The 19,619-nt window shown below is 35.0% G+C and overlaps 2 protein-coding genes across 2 annotated transcripts; both read right to left on the bottom strand.

Moving 5' to 3' along the window:
* Nucleotides 1-3,497: 3,497 nt before the first annotated feature.
* LOC132270889 (uncharacterized) lies at nt 3,498-10,534 on the bottom strand. Its single transcript, XM_059772094.1, has 6 exons — nt 10,290-10,534; nt 9,497-9,536; nt 9,297-9,380; nt 6,623-6,788; nt 5,012-5,285; nt 3,498-4,177 (listed from the first exon to the last, which is right to left on the bottom strand). The coding sequence occupies exons 1-6, from the start codon at nt 10,341-10,343 to the stop codon at nt 3,986-3,988; spliced, it is 810 nt and encodes a 269-aa protein (XP_059628077.1). The 5' UTR covers nt 10,344-10,534; the 3' UTR covers nt 3,498-3,985.
* Nucleotides 10,535-11,420: 886 nt separating this feature from the next.
* On the bottom strand, nt 11,421-12,194 carry LOC132269909 (protein VACUOLELESS GAMETOPHYTES-like). The gene has a single exon (XM_059771129.1). The coding sequence runs from the start codon at nt 12,192-12,194 to the stop codon at nt 11,421-11,423; it is 774 nt and encodes a 257-aa protein (XP_059627112.1).
* Between the last annotated feature and the right edge of the window lie 7,425 nt (nt 12,195-19,619).

Here is a 19,619-nt window from a genome sequence, read left to right as displayed (position 1 = left end):
ATTTCAAACTTATTTAATTATTAATTTTTGTAATTAGTATTATTTCAACCAAATTTGTGTATAACTCAGTCAATTTTCCAATCAGGTTAACTAAATATATATTTATTTATTTATTTTTACTATTAGCTTTTTTTTTTTTGCTTTTTTATGTTTGGCATATATTATTATTATTATTATTATTTTATATATATATATATATATATATATATATATATTCTTCGGATGATTCAAACGTTTGCAAAGCTCTTAATCTCTGAGTCTGACACCACAGGATAAGCACAAAATGCCCAGCTAAAACAGAAACCGGTCACATGTTCAACGCATATTCAGTGAAGGTATACCGTTGTGAGCCCCACCACCAAGAGAAAAAGTAGCTTGACCAGGTGGGGTCCACAAATAATCTTTTTGAGTTAATTAATAATTCACATAAAAGACCAGTTTCTCTAATGCCATAATACAGTAGTTGTTCAATTATAATCATTTTTTAATGCCATCATAAATATGGTAGCTGTTCAATTCTAATCACTTTATTTAGTTTTTTTTTTTTTTTTTTTGACAAAGTTTAGTTGTTCAATTCCCAATCACTTATAATGCTATATATTTATGACTATTAATAATGGTGATTTTGTATAGAAATATTAAAGTGGCCCCCTCAAATTGTTTTTTTATTTTTATTTTTGTCTATTAATGGTCATTTTGTATATAAATATTAAAGTGGGCCCTCAAATTGTTTAAAAAATCTTTTGTGATTATCTATTTATAGTTATCAAAGGTGGTTTAAATGAACCTATTTATGGTTATTAAAGGCACATTGAATGAACTTTTAAAATCTTGACTTTTAAAATTTAAATCTAGTAAACAAAATCTGATATATTATTATTGTAATCCTTGCTACAACATATATATTAAAACTCTATTTATATATATATTATATCTTTTTTCTTTTATATCTATTCATATACATGTACATTATTATTATTTTATAAATTAAAGGAGAAGAAAAAGCATGTACCCTATTAATGCTATATATTTATGACTATTAATGGTGATTTCGTATAAAAATATTAAAGTGGCCCCTTCAAATTGTTTAAAAATATATTTTGTAGTTATCTATTTATGATTATTAAAGGTGGTTTAAATGAACCTATTTATGGTTATTGAAGGTACTTTGAATGAACTTTTTAAATCTTGCTTTTCAAAATTTAAATCTAATAAAAAAATATATGATATATTAGTACATATATATTAAAACTCTATTCTTATATATCTATTATTATTAGGGAGGTGATATTCACAATTCACTTTTCTTCAATTGCACTACATTTATCTTTTTCATTTAAAAAAAATAACAAGAAGGTCCTTCAATTCATTTTTTTTTTTTTTTACCTTCTTAAGTTTATTTACTATTTTTTTTCCCTATGCTATTCTTTCTTTTCAAAGGTCCTCTCAAAGAGATAATTTATTTCATACTGATAATTTTATTTTTGGCAGTCAAAAGAGATAATTTAATCGTGACTTTTTTTTTGTGCAATCAAAACAAATAATTTATTCAGTAAAGTTGACTTTTTTTTTTTCAGTCTTGTCATAAGAGGTAACTTTTTCTTTTTTTCTTTTTTTGTGATTTTTTATGGTCCAATCAAAAGAAATAATTTATTCAATAAAGTTGACTTTTTTCAGTCTTGTCACAAGAGGTAATTTTTTTTTTTTTTTCTGTGTGATTTTTTATGGTCCTATCAAAAGAAATAATTTATTCAATATATATATATATATATATATATATATATATATATATATATTGGTTTTATCAAAAAAACATAATTTATTCAATATATGTATTTTAATCCTCTTTTTTCGATACTTTTTTTTTTTTATCTTGACAAATGAGATAATTATTTTAATGGTTATTTTTTTATTTTTGGTTCAGTCAAAAGAAACAATTTATTCAACATAAAATTATTATTTTTAGGTCCTGGAAACAAAATATCTAAAAAGATAGTTGTGTCATTTAAAAAGTAATAATCACTTATTTGTAAAGTTAAGGTTATAATTATAATTTGGTATACGTTAGATAAAAATAATTGATAAGTATATATAAGGATTGCACATTAAACAATAAAAGATAAAAGTCAAAACTTCCACTATTAGCATATTAGGATTTCAACGAATAGTTTAAGAGAGAGAAAGAGAGGGAGAGTTAAATTATGATTTGATTTGAATCCATTTTAGTTGACTCCGTAAGCATTCAATTTTTTTTTTTATTTTTTAGTTATTTTCTATTTTAGGGACACTTGTCACATTACTTTTGCACTGTATTAGGGGTAAGCATGTACTTCTCACTCATCGATAAGTAGGCAAGCATGATCCTTAATATATATATATATATTAGTAAATTAAAGGAGAAGAAAAGACATATACCCTATTAATGTTATATATTTATGACTATTAATGTTGATTTCGTATAGAAATATTAAAGTGGCCCCTTCAAATTGTTTTAAAAATTCTTTTTGTAGATATCAATTTATGGTTATTGAAGGACAGATGCCTCGATAGTCCAAGGTTAGTGTATTAGGTGAATTTTAGAGTTCAATATTAAAAATTATTCGACTTTTGTTTGACAAATTGAGCCATTATTTAATTGGTCCAAACTTTATCAACTTAAATTATTTAATTAGCCTAGGCAGGTAATTAAATAAAAGATAATTATTTTTAACAATATAACATACTCGACCGACATTCATTCCCAACACCCAAACCTGAACGCCAAGAGCAACAAGCACAGTCAAGAGAAGCTCAACCGACATTCATTCTCAACACTCAAACCTGAATGCCAAGAGCAACAAGTATCATCAAATCGTGCCATTCTTCATTAAAATTTAATGGTGATCTATAACAAGCATACCAAATTCTCTAAATAAGTTAATAAATGGGGAAAATAATGAATTCCATACCCATAGAAACTATAGAAGTTGAGAATTTTGCTGTCACCGGAGGTGGAGCACCGAGCGTTCACGCCGAACGAGGACAAGACCAGTCAAACGCGTGACATTTGAAAACAAGTGGGCCACAATCACCAGACTTCTCAACTACAGTCACACGGTCCGTTGACGCCGCGACCATGAACCACTGGAACCTGACGTTGAAGATTTTTATAGGATGGGAGAGAGATATGAGGAACACCTGTCTAGGGGCATAATCGTCCTTTCAGAGTTCTTATATTTTATAATAAAAAATAATTAAAGGACAATTTAGTATTTTGCAATTTCTGATGGGAACATATGACGGTAAATAGGGCAGTTTGAGTATAAATTACCCCCTTATTATTTTGACATAATTTGGAATGCCTTCTTTTGCCTGTTATAGTAGATTTTGAATTCAAAGGGCCGTTGCTGCTTGCAAGGTTGGTGAAACATAGCTGCAGTCCACAAAATTCCAGCAACAACGGCCTCCATCCTAATAAGCAAGATTGCATATATAACACACTATTTTCACAACAAAAGTAAAATACAAAGCCCAAAAGAGTGTTGTAGTTGTAGTCGATTTAAAATAAAGCAGAGTGAGCAAGCGTAACAGAAATAATAACGAAACATGATTTTCTGAAAGCATACTATATTTACACAATCAAAAACTTAAAAATGAAGCAAATTCCGTAGAAAAACAAAATGAACGAGTTCAACAGCATTGATTCCTGTGTATTTAAAATCGGTCTCCTAAAATATGTAGACCGACAATATCTAGGCCATTTCTGATCACCAATCCCACAAACAACATTATGGAAAATGCTCTGCTCATAAGTTTAACATTCAATGCTTTTTCTCCACATTAAATGTCTCAATCTTCATTGCACTACAATATATCCTGGTAAGCAAAACCCACGCCAAACACAACTTTTCTTCCAAACACCTCCGTCTTGGACAACATCTTCTCAAGTATCATGTAACTGAGAAACACAGTGGCTTGAGCATGCGTGGATTACAATGGCTCGAGCTTATGGGAAAAACCACATCTTGATGAAGATTGCCAAACCCATTTGCAAGACAAATGCAGCGACCAACACCACTGTAAGATCATTCCCCTCTACGTAAGACTTGAGGTTCAAGGCAACGAAGCTAGCTGATGCAGCACCAGTGATGATTATGATGATCCACCGAAGAAACTCGACCGGTATAACCAACAAAAACTAAATAAAAATAAAGAATTCCAGAGGAATGTATCAGACACTCACCAAATCACTATACAACAAAAGGAACTCATTCCAATAAGGATGTACCAAATAATCATAATATAAAAAAAGAAACTGATAAAAAATTTCAGCTTGATATATAGAAAATAGCACATAAAAGGACCCCATGTAATGCCAGGGGCACAAGGATTTGGAGCTAGAATGGCAAAGCAGAAGATACTAAGACAGCAACATCGTGGCTCACACATGAGGAACCACCAATTATCAGGAAATATCTTGGATTATAGAACACTGTTCAAGCATTTTCCATTTTCTTATGCTCAGTAACAGATGTGCAGATAACATGTATATTTTGTAACGCATGGTAGCAAGTCTAGATAACATGCATATGTGTATGTGCTCACGTGTGTGTTTCAGAGAGAGAGAGAGTGAGAATCCAATGGTTATCAATAATGCCTCTAATTTTATTCAAGTAACTTCATTATATAACACACAGCAGCATCAGAATTGTATTATTCACAGATCTGCATGTGTTATAATCTAAAAAAGTTGCTTTAAGAGGACTTGCAATATTAAACTTGATCCAGAATCTAACTTAATTGGATGTTCAGCTCATCCAATGAAAGCCTTTTTGTGTTTCGAAGACAATTAAGAGTAGCGTAAAGAACACGGATGACTTTGTACAAGCCTTTTCAATCACGTTATGGTAGAGACCCACTAAAAGGACCTTTAACATTTTTTTTTTTTCCTTTTTTCCCCAGGTTTCTGGCCACAAGGGTTATAAGTAATCTAAATAAAAAAGACAAAGCCAGAGCTAAGGTGAATACTTACAGAGCTGAGAATAAAAATGAAGAGAGAATATCCCCACATGCACCAAAAACGTACAAGGCTAGCATTTGAACCCAGATAATGAAGCAAGAAGTAGAATCCCAGTGGCACAATGACTGCATAACCATACACCGAGCATGTTGCCACATTTAAATAGTTGACATCAAAGCTCCAAGAGCTACTGCTGTCACTACGTTTCTGCATCAGGTATGTTGCACAGTTTCCAAGGGAAGCGATCACAAACACCAATGTAGTGGAGATCCAGATAAGCCCATAGCTGAAATATCAGAAAAGTTAGCACCAAGGCTACATTATATATTGAGACGATCATACTTGGAAATTGAAGATCTCCAAAATTGTTGATAAAAATTAAGTATCTATGCATTGTGGCAAAAATATGGATACTATTCATTTATACAAGAAAAACCATAAACAACAGAGAAAAAATGTAGAAGAAGAATAGGCTGATCCACCTTTATCTCTCCTCCTTCCTCTCGCACGTCTCTTTCATCAATCCTTCTCTCTGCATAACATCAGTCTCCCACACCATCACCCCTCTAGCCCAGATGGCATGGTCTCTCCTCTACAAAGGGGAGGTTGAGAGTTCGAGCCCCCACTAGGGGCATTTTGTGAGTATGGCTGTGTGTGTTTGAATTTAGTTGATCATATGGTATCCTTATAGGACAAGTCATTTGAATATTAATGATCCACCCTCAAAGAAAATGAGAAGCTATAATCATACACAACAGGGATAAGCGTACTCATTCTAATTTCCCAAACAAGTAGCTTTCAAAAAATATCACAAATATATCGACTTACAATTTTGTTCATCTGTTACCTCCCTTGGTAAGAGGATTTAATTCCTAGTAAACCATAGAAAATGCAGAAGGAAACCCCGGAATCAACCCCACCGGGTAACCGACTTGGCAAGGCGTCTGGGCATGACTCAGAGGTCTTGTGTTCAATTTCTAGAGAGTCAAAAATATCCTCCTTGAATTTACCCAATACCCCTGTTTTGGGGTGATTGTGGGTATCCGAAGGGATTAGTCCCACCCCCTAAGAGGATGGGGTGTGTGAGTGTTTTTCTTGCTAAGGTAAAAATAATAATAAAAAAGAATGAAAAGAAAAGACACACCCCCCCCCCCCCCCCCCCTTCTCTTTTTAGCATGTTATATAAAAACATAGTTTTTCCTCGTTCAAACTTTGAAAAATACTCGTAATTAGTGAAGCTAATAGCGTTCATGTGTTTCCAAAAATTGTTTCAAGTGCCAAGTCACAAAATAAATAAATTAAAATTAGACAGATAGGAAAGATGCCAGAACAAGTAGAAAGATTTACACATTTGCAACTTAGAATCAGAGAATTAAAAGGAAAAAAAAAAAAATTGGAAAGTGCTTTCATAGAAATCTTTACCGCACCCAAACAGAAAACATAAAGAAATAGGTGAAACCGATAATATATATATATATATATATATATATATATATATATATATATATATATATATATTGGTTATATTAAAACCAAACCTGTAACTCTGTTTGAACAACACTGTAGTCAAATATAAAAATTTCAGACATACAGATAACAAAAAAAAAAGAGAGCAGAACTCACAGATCAGGATTAGCGTCGATCTTGCTGAAAAAATCTCCATTAACTGGATATAAAGAACTCATCAATCTGTTCAAGACAACGTCTGTATCCACATTAAAGTATTGTGTGTATGATGAGATACTAAACACTCCCTTCCAGTTGCTTGTTGCTTGTTGTGCATCACCTTCTGCATAAATAGACAGATAGGAAAGATATTATAAGCCATTGCATATGTATCTGCAGCAATTTGTATCATATACAACTCAGGTATGGTTTTATTTCCGATAAATCTATAAAGATACATGGAAGATGACCCAATTGTACCAAAACCATGTTCCCCAGGTAGATGATTCAAGGAGTATCCAATGAGCTAAAAACATATACAAATTGAATACGATGGAACAGATATTGGAGCTCTTACAAAGAAAAGTCATCAAGGCATGTCACTGCTGTTCAAGATCACAGGACAAAATAAATTAAAAATACATTTGAGTAACTTCATCATTATATGCTGTTGTGCATATTACAGGGTATTTTTTTTTCACAAGTATAATGCATAAAAAGCACTCAAAAGGGGAACTACACAATTACAGGGTATCTAAAAAGGAAAAAAGAAAAGAACATACTGGAAAATTAAACAACTGCTCACAATAAGCGCAACCTTGAGCATGAAGAAAATTTGGCAAATCATTTTTATACCAGTTGCCCGTCTGTTCACCAATGCCCTATGTAATCCTGATTTATTCACATATTTATTATTTCCAACATACCATAATCTTATTTGCTACAATAATTTTTCTTATTAGTGTGCAATGCTTAGAAAAACAAAGAAATGGGAAGCAAATATCCACCTGGAGGGGTCAAGAGGCTTGATACTTTAACAATAAACAGCTGAGGCTGAAAAAGTTTCAGCAGAAATCCAGGATAACTATATAGCACCTCCCCTTTCACACTCAACCTCATTTCCAGATGATTCCAATTGTCAAACTTCCTCATTTTTTAATGCTTATTGATTCATATTTTTCTTTACTTTATATTAGCCATAATTATTTATATTAGTCTGAAGGTTAGCAAAGCATCCATCCCATTAGAAAAAGAAAAATACAAAAAGAAAAAGAAAGTCAACCATCTTAGAGGTCAAGAGACCTACCAATTCATCAAACAGCAGAGGGCTTGAAAAAATTTGGAGGGTTGTGCAGGTTTATGACAAATGTTCTTATACTACTGTATAACATCTTCCCGAACCCCAGGACCACAATGATGCAGCAGGGAAAGAAAAGGAAGAGAAAAGAAGCAGAGAGAAAAGGAAGAAAGAGAAAAAGAAGAAAGTGACTGTAAATCTCTGCAACTTGATTAAAATCCAATAATAACAATGATATCTTGCATGGAGTGTGAGTCCCCTTCCTCATGTCCATCAGTTACGATTTTGAAAGGTGGAAGAAAATGTGTATGATTTGTTGAGCAAAAGGGATTAGAATAGGATTCATTTCAAAAGTAATGAGTTGCTAGCAATTCAGAAATAATTAAAAGAATGATTTTGGGAATCTACAGCTAGCAGGCATTTTCTAATTCTTATATAGAATTTCATGACTGAAATTCGAGCTTAAATGGGACCAAGAGGAGGAGGGAAGAAAAATCTAGGGCTATGACGCTATGTTTAATTTTGTTTTGTAATTACAGCTTTCTATTTACTGATTAGAATAGGATTCATTTCAAAAGTAATAAGTTGCTAGCAATTCAGAAATAATTAAAAGAATGATTTTGGGAATCTACAGCTAGCAGCCATTTCTAAATCTTATATAGTGTTTCAGGACTGAAATTCGAGCTTAAATGGGACCAAGAAGAGGAGGGAAGAAAAATCTAGGGCTATGACGCTATGTTTAATTTTGTTTTGTAATTACAGCTTTCTATTTTCTGACAACAAAAATAAAAAATGAGAACAGCTTCAATTTTATTTGGTTGTGTGTTTTCTGAACAATGATCTCTGCAAATATATATATATATATATATTAAAAGAAGAAGAAGAAGAAGAAAGACCTAATCTCATAGAACATCTTTTTCTATTATTTGAAGACTCTTTTCAGAACAAAACCAAAGCCTAGGAATCCCGAAAAGATCTTTATACTTCACCTCCAAGCAATAATCCAAATCTTATAAACACAATCTTTAATTCCCATAACTCAACTCCAATGATATGAATATATAATCTGACTGAATGAACATAAACAGACTCAAATTCAATCCAAAACTAGATTAACCAAGTCCCAAATCGTGTCTATATGACATTTCTAATAAACCCCTTTGCTTTATAGCAAGCTCTGTAGTCTGTATCAAAATACAAGGGAGACTTCCTTTCCAATTTTTCCTTGCATTCTAGATTATCAAATAACATAAAGAAAGCAGTCAGTCTAGGTACAAAATGGACATGTATTTTAACTATTTCCCTGAATCTACTCCTACTATAATGTCTACTTGTCTATTCAGCTAAATCTATGATGTAAGCAGATAGCATACACTATGGAACATCTCGGAAAATGTGACTCAACTCATCCATAATGATCAATGTCTCCAAAAACCCTTCTATTGTAGAATGGTTATTACACAATTTTTCATAACTTAACAGCAAAAGTAAACTACTGTATACCAACAATCACTAATTTCGAAACATGGTAAAGGTTTATGAAAAATTGCATACCAGGTTGACCTCCGAGAGTTTGATATCCCCGTCCACTGCCTCCACCATTATTTGGAGGAAATATTTGCAAATTTGCATCAGGTGCTGCACATAATTTCAACAACACGTAAACAAAATGTATGATGCAGAATCCGATCTTGAACTACAAACAATAAAACACTTAAAAATATATAAAGGTTTTTCCAATTAAAGCCTCGTACCCTCATAGGCAGTAGTCTTATTTTCCTCACTGACAACAGCCTGTACATGAATAAGAAGTAATGAATAATAATAATTCAACAAGGAAATAGTAATTAATGCACTAAGCAGCTGTTCTTTAAAACATGTTTTCGTCTAGTAATTGAGCATAAATAAATTCCAATGGAATGGTTAATATCAAGAAATCTTCTACAGCATAAATCCCAAAAACAAAAAAATCAAATATACTGATGACTTGGCAAAAAAAAAGAAGTTTTGATTAATAAAAAATAGATCTAAGTACAAATCCACATAAATAACTAAATTTAATTTAATGGAAATAGCTGTACATAAAAATGCTAATCCGTTAAAACTTTCCAACGTCCATAGTTTAGTAAAAGCAAATTTTGATATTTTGACAATTAACATTCAAACCAAGATTTGATCAGACAATGTGGCCTTGGAATTCTAATTTCGTCTTTTAAGTAGGTGGTACAAAGAAAAATAAATGAAGAATTAAATTAGGCATATAGTTGTATCATGTGAAATTGAATGGATAACATATATAACTTTCGCATAATTAATATAATGTTCTTTTCCTGCGCTTGAAAACATACAATGTCAATCACTTAATCAGAATGATGATTAAAACAGTCTCTATTAATTTCATACAACAATATCGAATAAAACATTACACAACATGATATAAACAATCGGTGAATTAGGGCAAAAAATACGATTGAGCAACAAGAACACTACAGAGACGAATATGCATACACATATACATATACATATATACATATATACAGTGCGTACCGGGACTGAACCGATCAAGTGGCTGGTAGGAAGGTTGGAAAAGGAGTCATCCATGGATGTATAGAGAGAGAAAACGAATTTCCGTTCAGAGTGACAGAGATTCCTGAGTTCAAATATATCACAATTCGAGAGTGGAAACTTGTTCCAGAGCGAGCCCTAACATCGCATTTTCTTGGTTTGGAAGAAATACGAAGACGAAGTGACCGATTGACCGGTATAAAGTCGGTCAGTTAAAAAAGTGCCAACGCCCCGCTTCTTGTTTACTACACCTACAGTCTGTACCAAGCTGTAAGTGGGCTTGGGCGTTGGGGTTGTTCCAAACTTCTGTAGCTATTGGGCCAGGCTGCCAGTAAATATAGACATTTGGTTTGCAATCAAGCCCGTACTAATTAAAAATAAAATAAAAATACTTGTAAATAAAGTGTCAATATTTTTTTTTTTTCTCTCTCTCTCGAGCACATATTTCGGCTCCATAACCTATACACCATTCAAATAAGGAGTGTCTAAATATTATTATTTTTTTTAATATTGATTTTTTTTCATGATCTATTTACTAAGAGTCTTGTTTTTCTTACATAATTATACATTTATATGGACCAAATTTAACACAAGACCCCATCTCATGGCCTTGCCATTACTAATTTAATTATCACCACACTTTGCCATTAAAGCCTTGGCTGTAAGACCACATGATTATGCTGCGTATGATTGACCACATCAAATGTGGAGGCAATTGTAATAATTGGGACCCTTTTCAGTATATTCCAACTGGTGCAATTTTGCTTTTTACACGATGATGAGGGAATATCGATCTCTGAGCGCTTTTCTGATTTTGTACTCCAAACTTTTCTGTCAATCTAATTCACAAATACTTTAACTTAAATAAAAAATAAAAATTAAATAACTTTTGGCCCCTTAATTTTCCTTTTATAAAAAAGTGTGGTGTTGCCAAAATAACAAACAGTAGTACTAATTTATTTTCTCAAGCCATGCACAACAAAATCACAACATGCATTAATCCTAATAAGCAAATACTCAAGACTTTTTTTTTTCTGAAAAGTAGAGATCATGCATAACTCGAACTTTCTCTTTAAGAAGTAGAAATCATGCTATAACACCAATCTATGGAATTTATTTATTACCAAAGCTAATTGGGAACCCAATAATGGAAGTGACTAGTGTTTTGACTGCTAACTTTCCCACAATAGAGTAGATCTTTCTTCCATTTCTTCCATTCCCAACCCCACCAGGGCCACCACCCTGGACCTGGTTGGTAGGTTGGTTCATTCCGCCATAACCACAAAAGGGAACCCCAACAGAATAGCCACCAACACACGGTGGGGCCCATGTGGTACACGATTGGCCCACGGGCCCACTAGGAACGTCCGATGGGCGGAGAACGCAATCCAGGTGGACATCCACATTGCACACGTCACACCGGTACCTCCACGATGTACATGCACGTAGGCAAAGGGCACACCAGCTAGGGTTTGCTGGCTGAAGTTTTAGGAGGTGTTGAGGGTGGTGCACATGTTGCACACTCAATGGTAACTGAGTGCAGAGAGGGTGGACGTCGAAGTCACATGCACTGCACGTGTAGAACATTCCGTTGGCGAGCTCACCGCACAGGTCACAGAAGTGTCCATTTCCGGCCCGGTTCACCAAGGTTAATTGGTGCTGGGAATGCAGCTGAGAGGGGAGGGTTAAGGGGCACGTAGCACATATCTCATGGAGATCGAAATCACACGTGGCGCACCGGTACCTAGTCCCGAACCCTAGAGTGTTGCACCCATCACAATTGTATTCTGTAGCCATGTAAACCTCATGGAGGGGATGTTTTGGATGAGTGAAATGCTGCAGAGTTGAGATTGCTGGTGGTGGAGCTGTGTGCATTAATGGAGCCATTTCTCTCTCCCTCTCTCTCTCAAGTCAAAACTACATAAATGACTCCATTGCACATATATATATATGTAGAATGTCACAAGGAGTATACTGTATACATAGTGCAACACAAATGACCAAGTCAAGCAAGTTGCATATGTATATAAATATATCTATATGTAAACGTGAAGATATATATATACACATAAATATCAGGCTACCACTAGTACTATACTCGATTAATATATATTGTTTAATTTTTCTCCTAGCTATAAGGTCAACTGTATGAAATATTGGTGGTAATCCGTTGATATCTCTTGATTCATGAATAATCCAAGATATATATATATATATATATATATATATAGCTAGCTAGCTAGCTTATGAATATTGGGCCAACAACTGATTCTCAACCAAATATATATATTTTTATCTTCTAAATTAAAGTCAACTACAATATTAATGATTAAACAGTGGTGCTAACCGCGTTGGATGCAGATGCAGATGCAGGCAGGGTGATGGCATAGGTAATAGGTTGGTATACAGTTCATTATTTAAATGAAAAATGTAGTCTCATTAATGAATTTAAAGTAACAATAATTGGAAATTAATTTATAATGATGTAGGAATAATTGTGGAAGTTGATTTATATATACGGACTAGTTGGAGCGTAAGAAGTTTCAACTTTCAACGGAGGGTGACACCTTTTGATAAAGAAAAATAAACTTAATCTATCTTGACCTAACGATAGTGGCAACTAAGTGTTGACTAGATGTTAAATCTCTCCTACTTTCGAAAGATAATATTTCGTTATCAAGGATAACGATTTCCATTGGATAAATTCTATGGGATAATGACAAATCTTATCAAGGATGAGATTTTCATGGGATAAGGATTATGATATTCCCTTATCAAGAATAAGGGAAGTGACGATAAATAGAAAGACGATTCGGGACTAAGGTACGACGAAAAAACTATTATTAAATTCCTATCTTCTTTTTAGATCTTCGGTGATTAACTTGATCGTCGGAGAGCTCTTGGCAGGCACCACACCGGTGCTGTCAAGGTTCATCGATCTTCTCCACTCTTCCTTACAGGAAAACGGTGTCGTATCGAACCACGTGAATTTCACCCTCAACAGTTGGCGCCGTCTATGGGAACGACGATTCCCTTGAATCAATTAATTACTCAGTTGGGTATTTACGTTTGCGGTCCGGTATGGTTACCGAAGGAACACGGTCGTAGGGATCTGGTCAAAGGGTAGAGTCGGTTGAAAACCTAGACGTCCCAAACGACCAGACACGCCTTGCAGCGTTGGAACTGTAGGTCCAAACACTGAGTCAGGGTATGGACCAATTGATCCAGCAAAATGCAGCGCTTCTGCAACATCTTGTTCCACCAGTTCAACAAAACTTGCCACGACAAGATCTCTCAAATCCAAACGGAGGTAATGGGAATCTTGAAGAGCAGGATAATCATCCTCCCCAAAATGAGATCGAAGTGGAATAAAGCCAAGTGGGAAACCGACATAGAGAAGTGGTCCACCCGTCTCTCCCACGAAGTTCCCGACCTCATGAAAGCACAACTTTCTGTCTTAAGGAAAAGACAAAGAGAGTTACTTATTTCGACCTGCATATCGAGGATCTCAAGGGGAAAATGGAAGATGTAATGTAGGCTATGAAAGGGAAAAGTCCTGTCGCCATAGATGACCTGGTACAAAAGACCAACTTGCCGTTTAGCCCCACTGTTGTGAAATGTCCATTGCCTAGCAAGTTCAGGACCAAAGATCCCCTCGATCACCTGGAAACCTTTCAAGCTCTTATGCATTTGCACGTCGTGCCAGATGCAATCATGTGTCAAGCTCTTCCCACTACACTTAAGGGATCGGCAAGAGTTTGGTTCAACAAGCTAAAGCCAGGAACCATCAACACCTTCGAAGAACTGAGCAAACAATTTGTGAGCCACTTCATTACAGGTCAGAGGCATAGAAGGCCAGCCACCTACTTGCTTACCGTGAAGCAATAGAAGGGCGAGTAAATCCTAGAATACATCACCCGATTCAACACATAGATGTTGCAGGCAGAAGAGGTGGACGACAAGGTAGCTTTGACTGCTTTCATAGAAGACTCCAAACCTCCAGATTTTTGTTCATCTTATCCAAAGAACTTTCCACCAGCATGGCAGAGTTGTTGATCAGATCGCAGAAACACATGAACACTGAAGACGCCATGAATGCATGGAAGGGAAAGGAAGAAGATGACAAGAAGAGGTCAGCCCCTCTCACTAGGGATGAAAATGATACCAGTTATAAGAGATCATTCTTCAGCCAAAGCGATAGGACATATGGTGAGGAGGACTCAGATAAGTATACCGACTAACAGTTGTCTCACAGTTGGAATGAACCTTATTAAGTCATTCAAAATAAAGACTGAGGGCATCTCAGTTCATCATTTCATACGTTATTTCATTTTCTAATAAAGTCACCATCACCAGTGAGATGGATGACCCTTAATTTCTACGCAATAAAATATTATGTTTTCAGTTACCTACCTATGTGATAATATCAAGCTCAAAATAATCTATTTATCTCCTTAAAGGGACCAAGGGCCAACAACACGTCATTCCCTTATTAAAGGGACAAGAAGCCGACTACTCCTTCTACACAGAAGGGTAAAATAATTAAAACTTCCTTCATTTACTAGAGAGACGAGACGACTACCTCCCGTATTACAAGGGATGATAATGAGTGTCATGTATTGTAATACCCCGTATTTTATTTCAGAGTTTAGTTTATTTAAAAAAAAAAATTCATTTATGTGAGGATTTCTTTACCTATTATTGTGCATACTACATTGTTATATTAAGTTCATTTAATGATGCATGTAAATTAATTGTGTATATTAAAATAGTAAATTTATTCATTTAATTGTGCATGTATTATTATAATTAATTTTATTTGTTGATTATGTTTAATTAAGCAATATTAGTTAATTAAAGCATTATATTTATGTTATAAAGTATGATGATGATATAATGTGTTCTTATGTAATAATAATAATAATAATATAATAATAATAATTATAAAAGTTTATTAATAATAATATTAGTAATAATAATAATAATAGTTATAATAATAATAATAGTATTAAACTAATGTCATGATGAAATTAGAGATTAGGATAGGATTTCATCAATGTTTATGGGTGGAATTGAAGCCTTATGGTTGGGAAGATGGTTAGTAGATGAAAAAAATTAGATATTTGTAATATTTATATTATATATTTTGTATATAAATTAACTAACTTACCTTAGAAGAAAAGAAAGGGAGCTAGAAGCAAAGTATAAATTCTAGTGAGCTATTTTATAAGAGTGAAAGGAAAAGAGAAAGAGAAAGAAGCTTGGACCGGTGTAGGCGATTTTACCCGACTACGCGCAGACCGGCGGATTTATTTTAAATCCAAAAAGGCAAGTTATTATCTATTTTTCCCTTTTGAATCCATAAATTAATTGTTTAAATTATTTAGATTATGATGGGGCATTGAGAGCATGCTTAAATTTTATTAAATGATTTTTTTTAGTTTATTAAATTAATGAATTTTTAATTTGTTTAGGATGGTATATAATTAGTTATTATCCTATGATATTCAAAATATCTAAAAATATTTCCTTAGGGCATTAGGGATTTTTTTAGAATTTTTAGGAATTTGCCGGGCAGTTTCTGTAAATTCCGGCGAGACTCCGGCGAGTTTTCCGGCCACCGGCAGTGAGGAAGGTGACCGGAGTTATCTGGTGTGTTGCGGTGTATTGTAACAAGCATGCGCATGGATCAGCAGCCGTTAGATGGGTTGTGAATCCTTAGATTGATTCGGTGTAGCGCGGCACACCATATGATGGTGCGCGCTAGCCATCAACCGTAGGATGAAAGGAGCATAGGTGGATTGATCCGGTGTGGCGCGCATGTAGGAAAGGTGATGCAGCCAACCAACCGGAGGACACCACGTCAGCAGGAAGCCATCAACGCGCGCGTGGGAGCGCGTGTGCGCGTGTGGCTGATGCCAGCCGCGCGTGGAGGCGCGTGGGAGAGTGGGGAAGGTTGGGCTGCGCGTGGGGAGGCTCTGGGAGGCGCGTGAGGGCGCGTGTGGGGTCCCTACAGCTGCTGGAAATTACCAGAATACCCCTAGGGCCTGTTTTGTAAATTCCAGAACCTTAAACTTAGATTTTTAGGTACTGAGTTGGTATTTACGGGTTTAACGGGCCACGAAATTATTATTTTAATACCCGTTAATTATTCTTGTGGCCAATTAGTCTTTTCTAAGCATTTATTTGCTCGTTCACAGTACAGATACTAATGTGATTTATTTAACGACATTGTTAAATATAAATAGTGTTATTATCTTATTAAATGGTATCAACCATTACTGATAAATTAAATAAGGCCATGGTTGTAGTCAGATAAATTATCCATGATATCTTATGGGATGTTTATACTGTTAATTGATATATAAACCATGATCATTATGCTGTGTGCATTTCAGGAAATAAATGGACTGTTTAATTATGTCGCATTTATATTATATGGATGTGTTGCCATATAGAACCATATGAGCTGGCTAATAAGTTTAGACTAATTTATACCTTATGCATTCGTTGCGATAGACAGATGTGTGGCTGTCGGGGTATGTGGTTTAATATTATTGGCATGTGTTGCCTAATTGACATACTCGGTATATTTATTAATATTGTTGGCATGTGTTGCCTAATTGATATGCTCAGTATATTCATCAGTACTTTGAGAGGTGTTATCACTGTGTAGTTCGTTATAGGCTGTGTCGTCAGTACCGTGCACCATGTATAATAGCTGATTTCCCGGGTAGGGAAAGGCGACACTTGACCACCTAGTGTGAGTCTAAGTGATCACCGTCTATTCTGGTTGAGGTCATGTTATACATTGGATGGTTCCCTTAGGATGTATACAGATATAGTACTCATCAGGATATAAATGATTAATTTATTTGATTCTCTGATTTGGGTCATAGCAGAGAGGACTTGCTCGTGGGGTTGACCCACCATTGTTGTTATTTCAGGATACGGTCAGTACCCGTTCCAAGGTTGAGGCTAGCAGTGTGGGACCACCATCCGAACTCATCTACTCTTACGATCCAGTTCAGGGTAGAAGTTTTATGTATTACTTCAGTTTCAGTTTTTATTTACTTTTGACGTTGAACTCTCAGGGTTATATTTAGGGATCCTTGACATAGGATTTCCAAGTTGTAATGAAATACGGTATTAAATAAAGGATGGATGGATATTGTATTATTTAGTGTTCCTTTCCTGTCTAAATTCTTTTATTATCATCATTTTGTATTCCATGCTTGTATATTGCCAATTGTTTTTGATATCCCTCGTTTTTCGTGTATAAGCCTGATCAACTTATGCGTGGAAAATGTGGGAGTGTTACATGTATTAAAAGGACCCCGGCTAAATGAATCCCATAATTAATATCCCCGTACTATAAGGATAGTAAATAAGTGTCCTGTATTACAAGGACCTGGGCTGAGCAAATCCCGTAATCCATATACCCGTACTATAAGGGATAGTAAATGAGTGTCTTGTATTATAAGGACCTGGGCTGAATGAATCCCGTAATCCATATCCCCATACTATAAGGGATAGTAAATGAGTGTCTTGTATTACAAGGACCCCGGCTGAATGAATCCCGTAATCCATATCCCCATACTATAAGAGATAGTAAATGAGTGTCTTGTATTACAAGGACCCGGGCTGAATGAATCCCGTAATCCATATCCCCATATTATAAGGGATAGTAAATGAGTGTCTTGTATTACAAGGACCCGGGCTGAGTGAATCCCGTAATCCATATTCCCCGTACTACAAGGGATAATAAATGAGTGTCTTGTATGATAAGGGCCCGAGCTGAGTGAATCTTGTAATCAATATCCTCGTACTATAAGGATCCTGTATTATAAGGACCCGAGTTGAATGAATCCCGTAATCTATATCCCCTTACTATAAGGAATAAATATCCTATACTAAAAAGGCCCAGGTTGAATGAATTCCGTAATCACTATCCCCTTACTATAAGGGGTAGTAAATAAAAATCCCTTACTAAAGGGACGAGCTGAGTAAAGCTCGTAAAATTTAATTCCCTTATTAAAGGAGTGGCGACTTAAGTGAAGCTCGTACAATTTATTCCCAACTAAGGGAAGATTATCCAAGAGTACCAAAAATAGTACCGAAGGGAAGAGTATCCAAGGGTACTAAAAATAGTACCCAAGGAAAGAGTAGCCAATGATACTAAAAATAGTATCCAAGGGTACCAAAAATAGTACCAAAGGGAAGGTCACCTAAGGATACTAAAAATAGTACCCAAGAGAAGATTACCCAAGGGTACTACAATTAGTACCTAAGGGAAGACTACCAGAGGGGAGATTACCCAATGGAAGAGTGCACAAGGGAACATTACCCGATGGCAGAGTACCCAAGAGAAAAGTACCTAAGGGTAGGGAAAAAAAAAAAAAAGGGTTACTGTTCCCAGGGCAAGAAAAAAATATATATATAGTAGTTGCTGTTCAATGAATAGTACCCTCGGGGACATTGCTGGGGGCAAAATTAGTACCCAAGAGAAGATTACCCAAGGGTACTAAAATTAGTACCTAAGGGAAGACTACCAGAGGGGAGATTACCCAATGGAAGAGTGCACAAGGGAACATTACCCGATGGCAGAGTACCCAAGAGAAAAGTACCTAAGGGTAGGAAAAAAAAAAAAAAAAAAAAGGGTTACTGTTCCCAGGGCAAGAAAAATATATATATATAATAGTTACTGTTCAATGAATAGTACCCGCGGGGACATTGCTGGGGGCAAAAAAAAAAAAAAAAAAAAAAAAAAATACATTCCCAAAGCTAGATGAGCAAGCTTGGGAATGGGGGGTAACTGATAGGGAAAAATAAACCTAACGTATATTGACCTAACGATAGAGGCAACTAAGTGTTGACTAGATGTCAAATCTCTTCTACTTTTGAAAGATAATATTTCGTTATCAAGGATAACGATTTCCATTAGATAAATTCCATGGGATAATGATAAATCTTATCAAGGAAAACGATTTCCATGAGATAATGACAAATCTTATAAAAGATAAGATTTCCATGGGATAAGGATTATGTTATTCTCTTATCAAGAATAAGGGAAGTGACGATAAATAAGAAGACACTCGAGAATAAGGTACGACGAAAAAACTATTATTAAATCATTGCCTTTTTTTTAGACCTCCGGTAACTAACTTGATCGTCGGAGAGCTCTTGACAGGCACCACACCGGTACTGTCAAGGTTCATCGATATTCTCCTCTCTTCCTTGCAGGAAAACGGTGTCGTCTCAGACCGCGTGAATTTCACTCTCAACACCTTTCTTTATTTTTTGTTTGTTTGA

This window comes from Cornus florida, unplaced genomic scaffold (assembly GCF_030987335.1).
Source record: "Cornus florida cultivar Cherokee Brave unplaced genomic scaffold, ASM3098733v1 CherokeeBrave_3.0.0_Hap2_Chr08, whole genome shotgun sequence".
Classification (NCBI taxonomy): domain Eukaryota; kingdom Viridiplantae; phylum Streptophyta; class Magnoliopsida; order Cornales; family Cornaceae; genus Cornus; species Cornus florida.
This window is presented reverse-complemented; position numbering and strand designations above follow the sequence as displayed.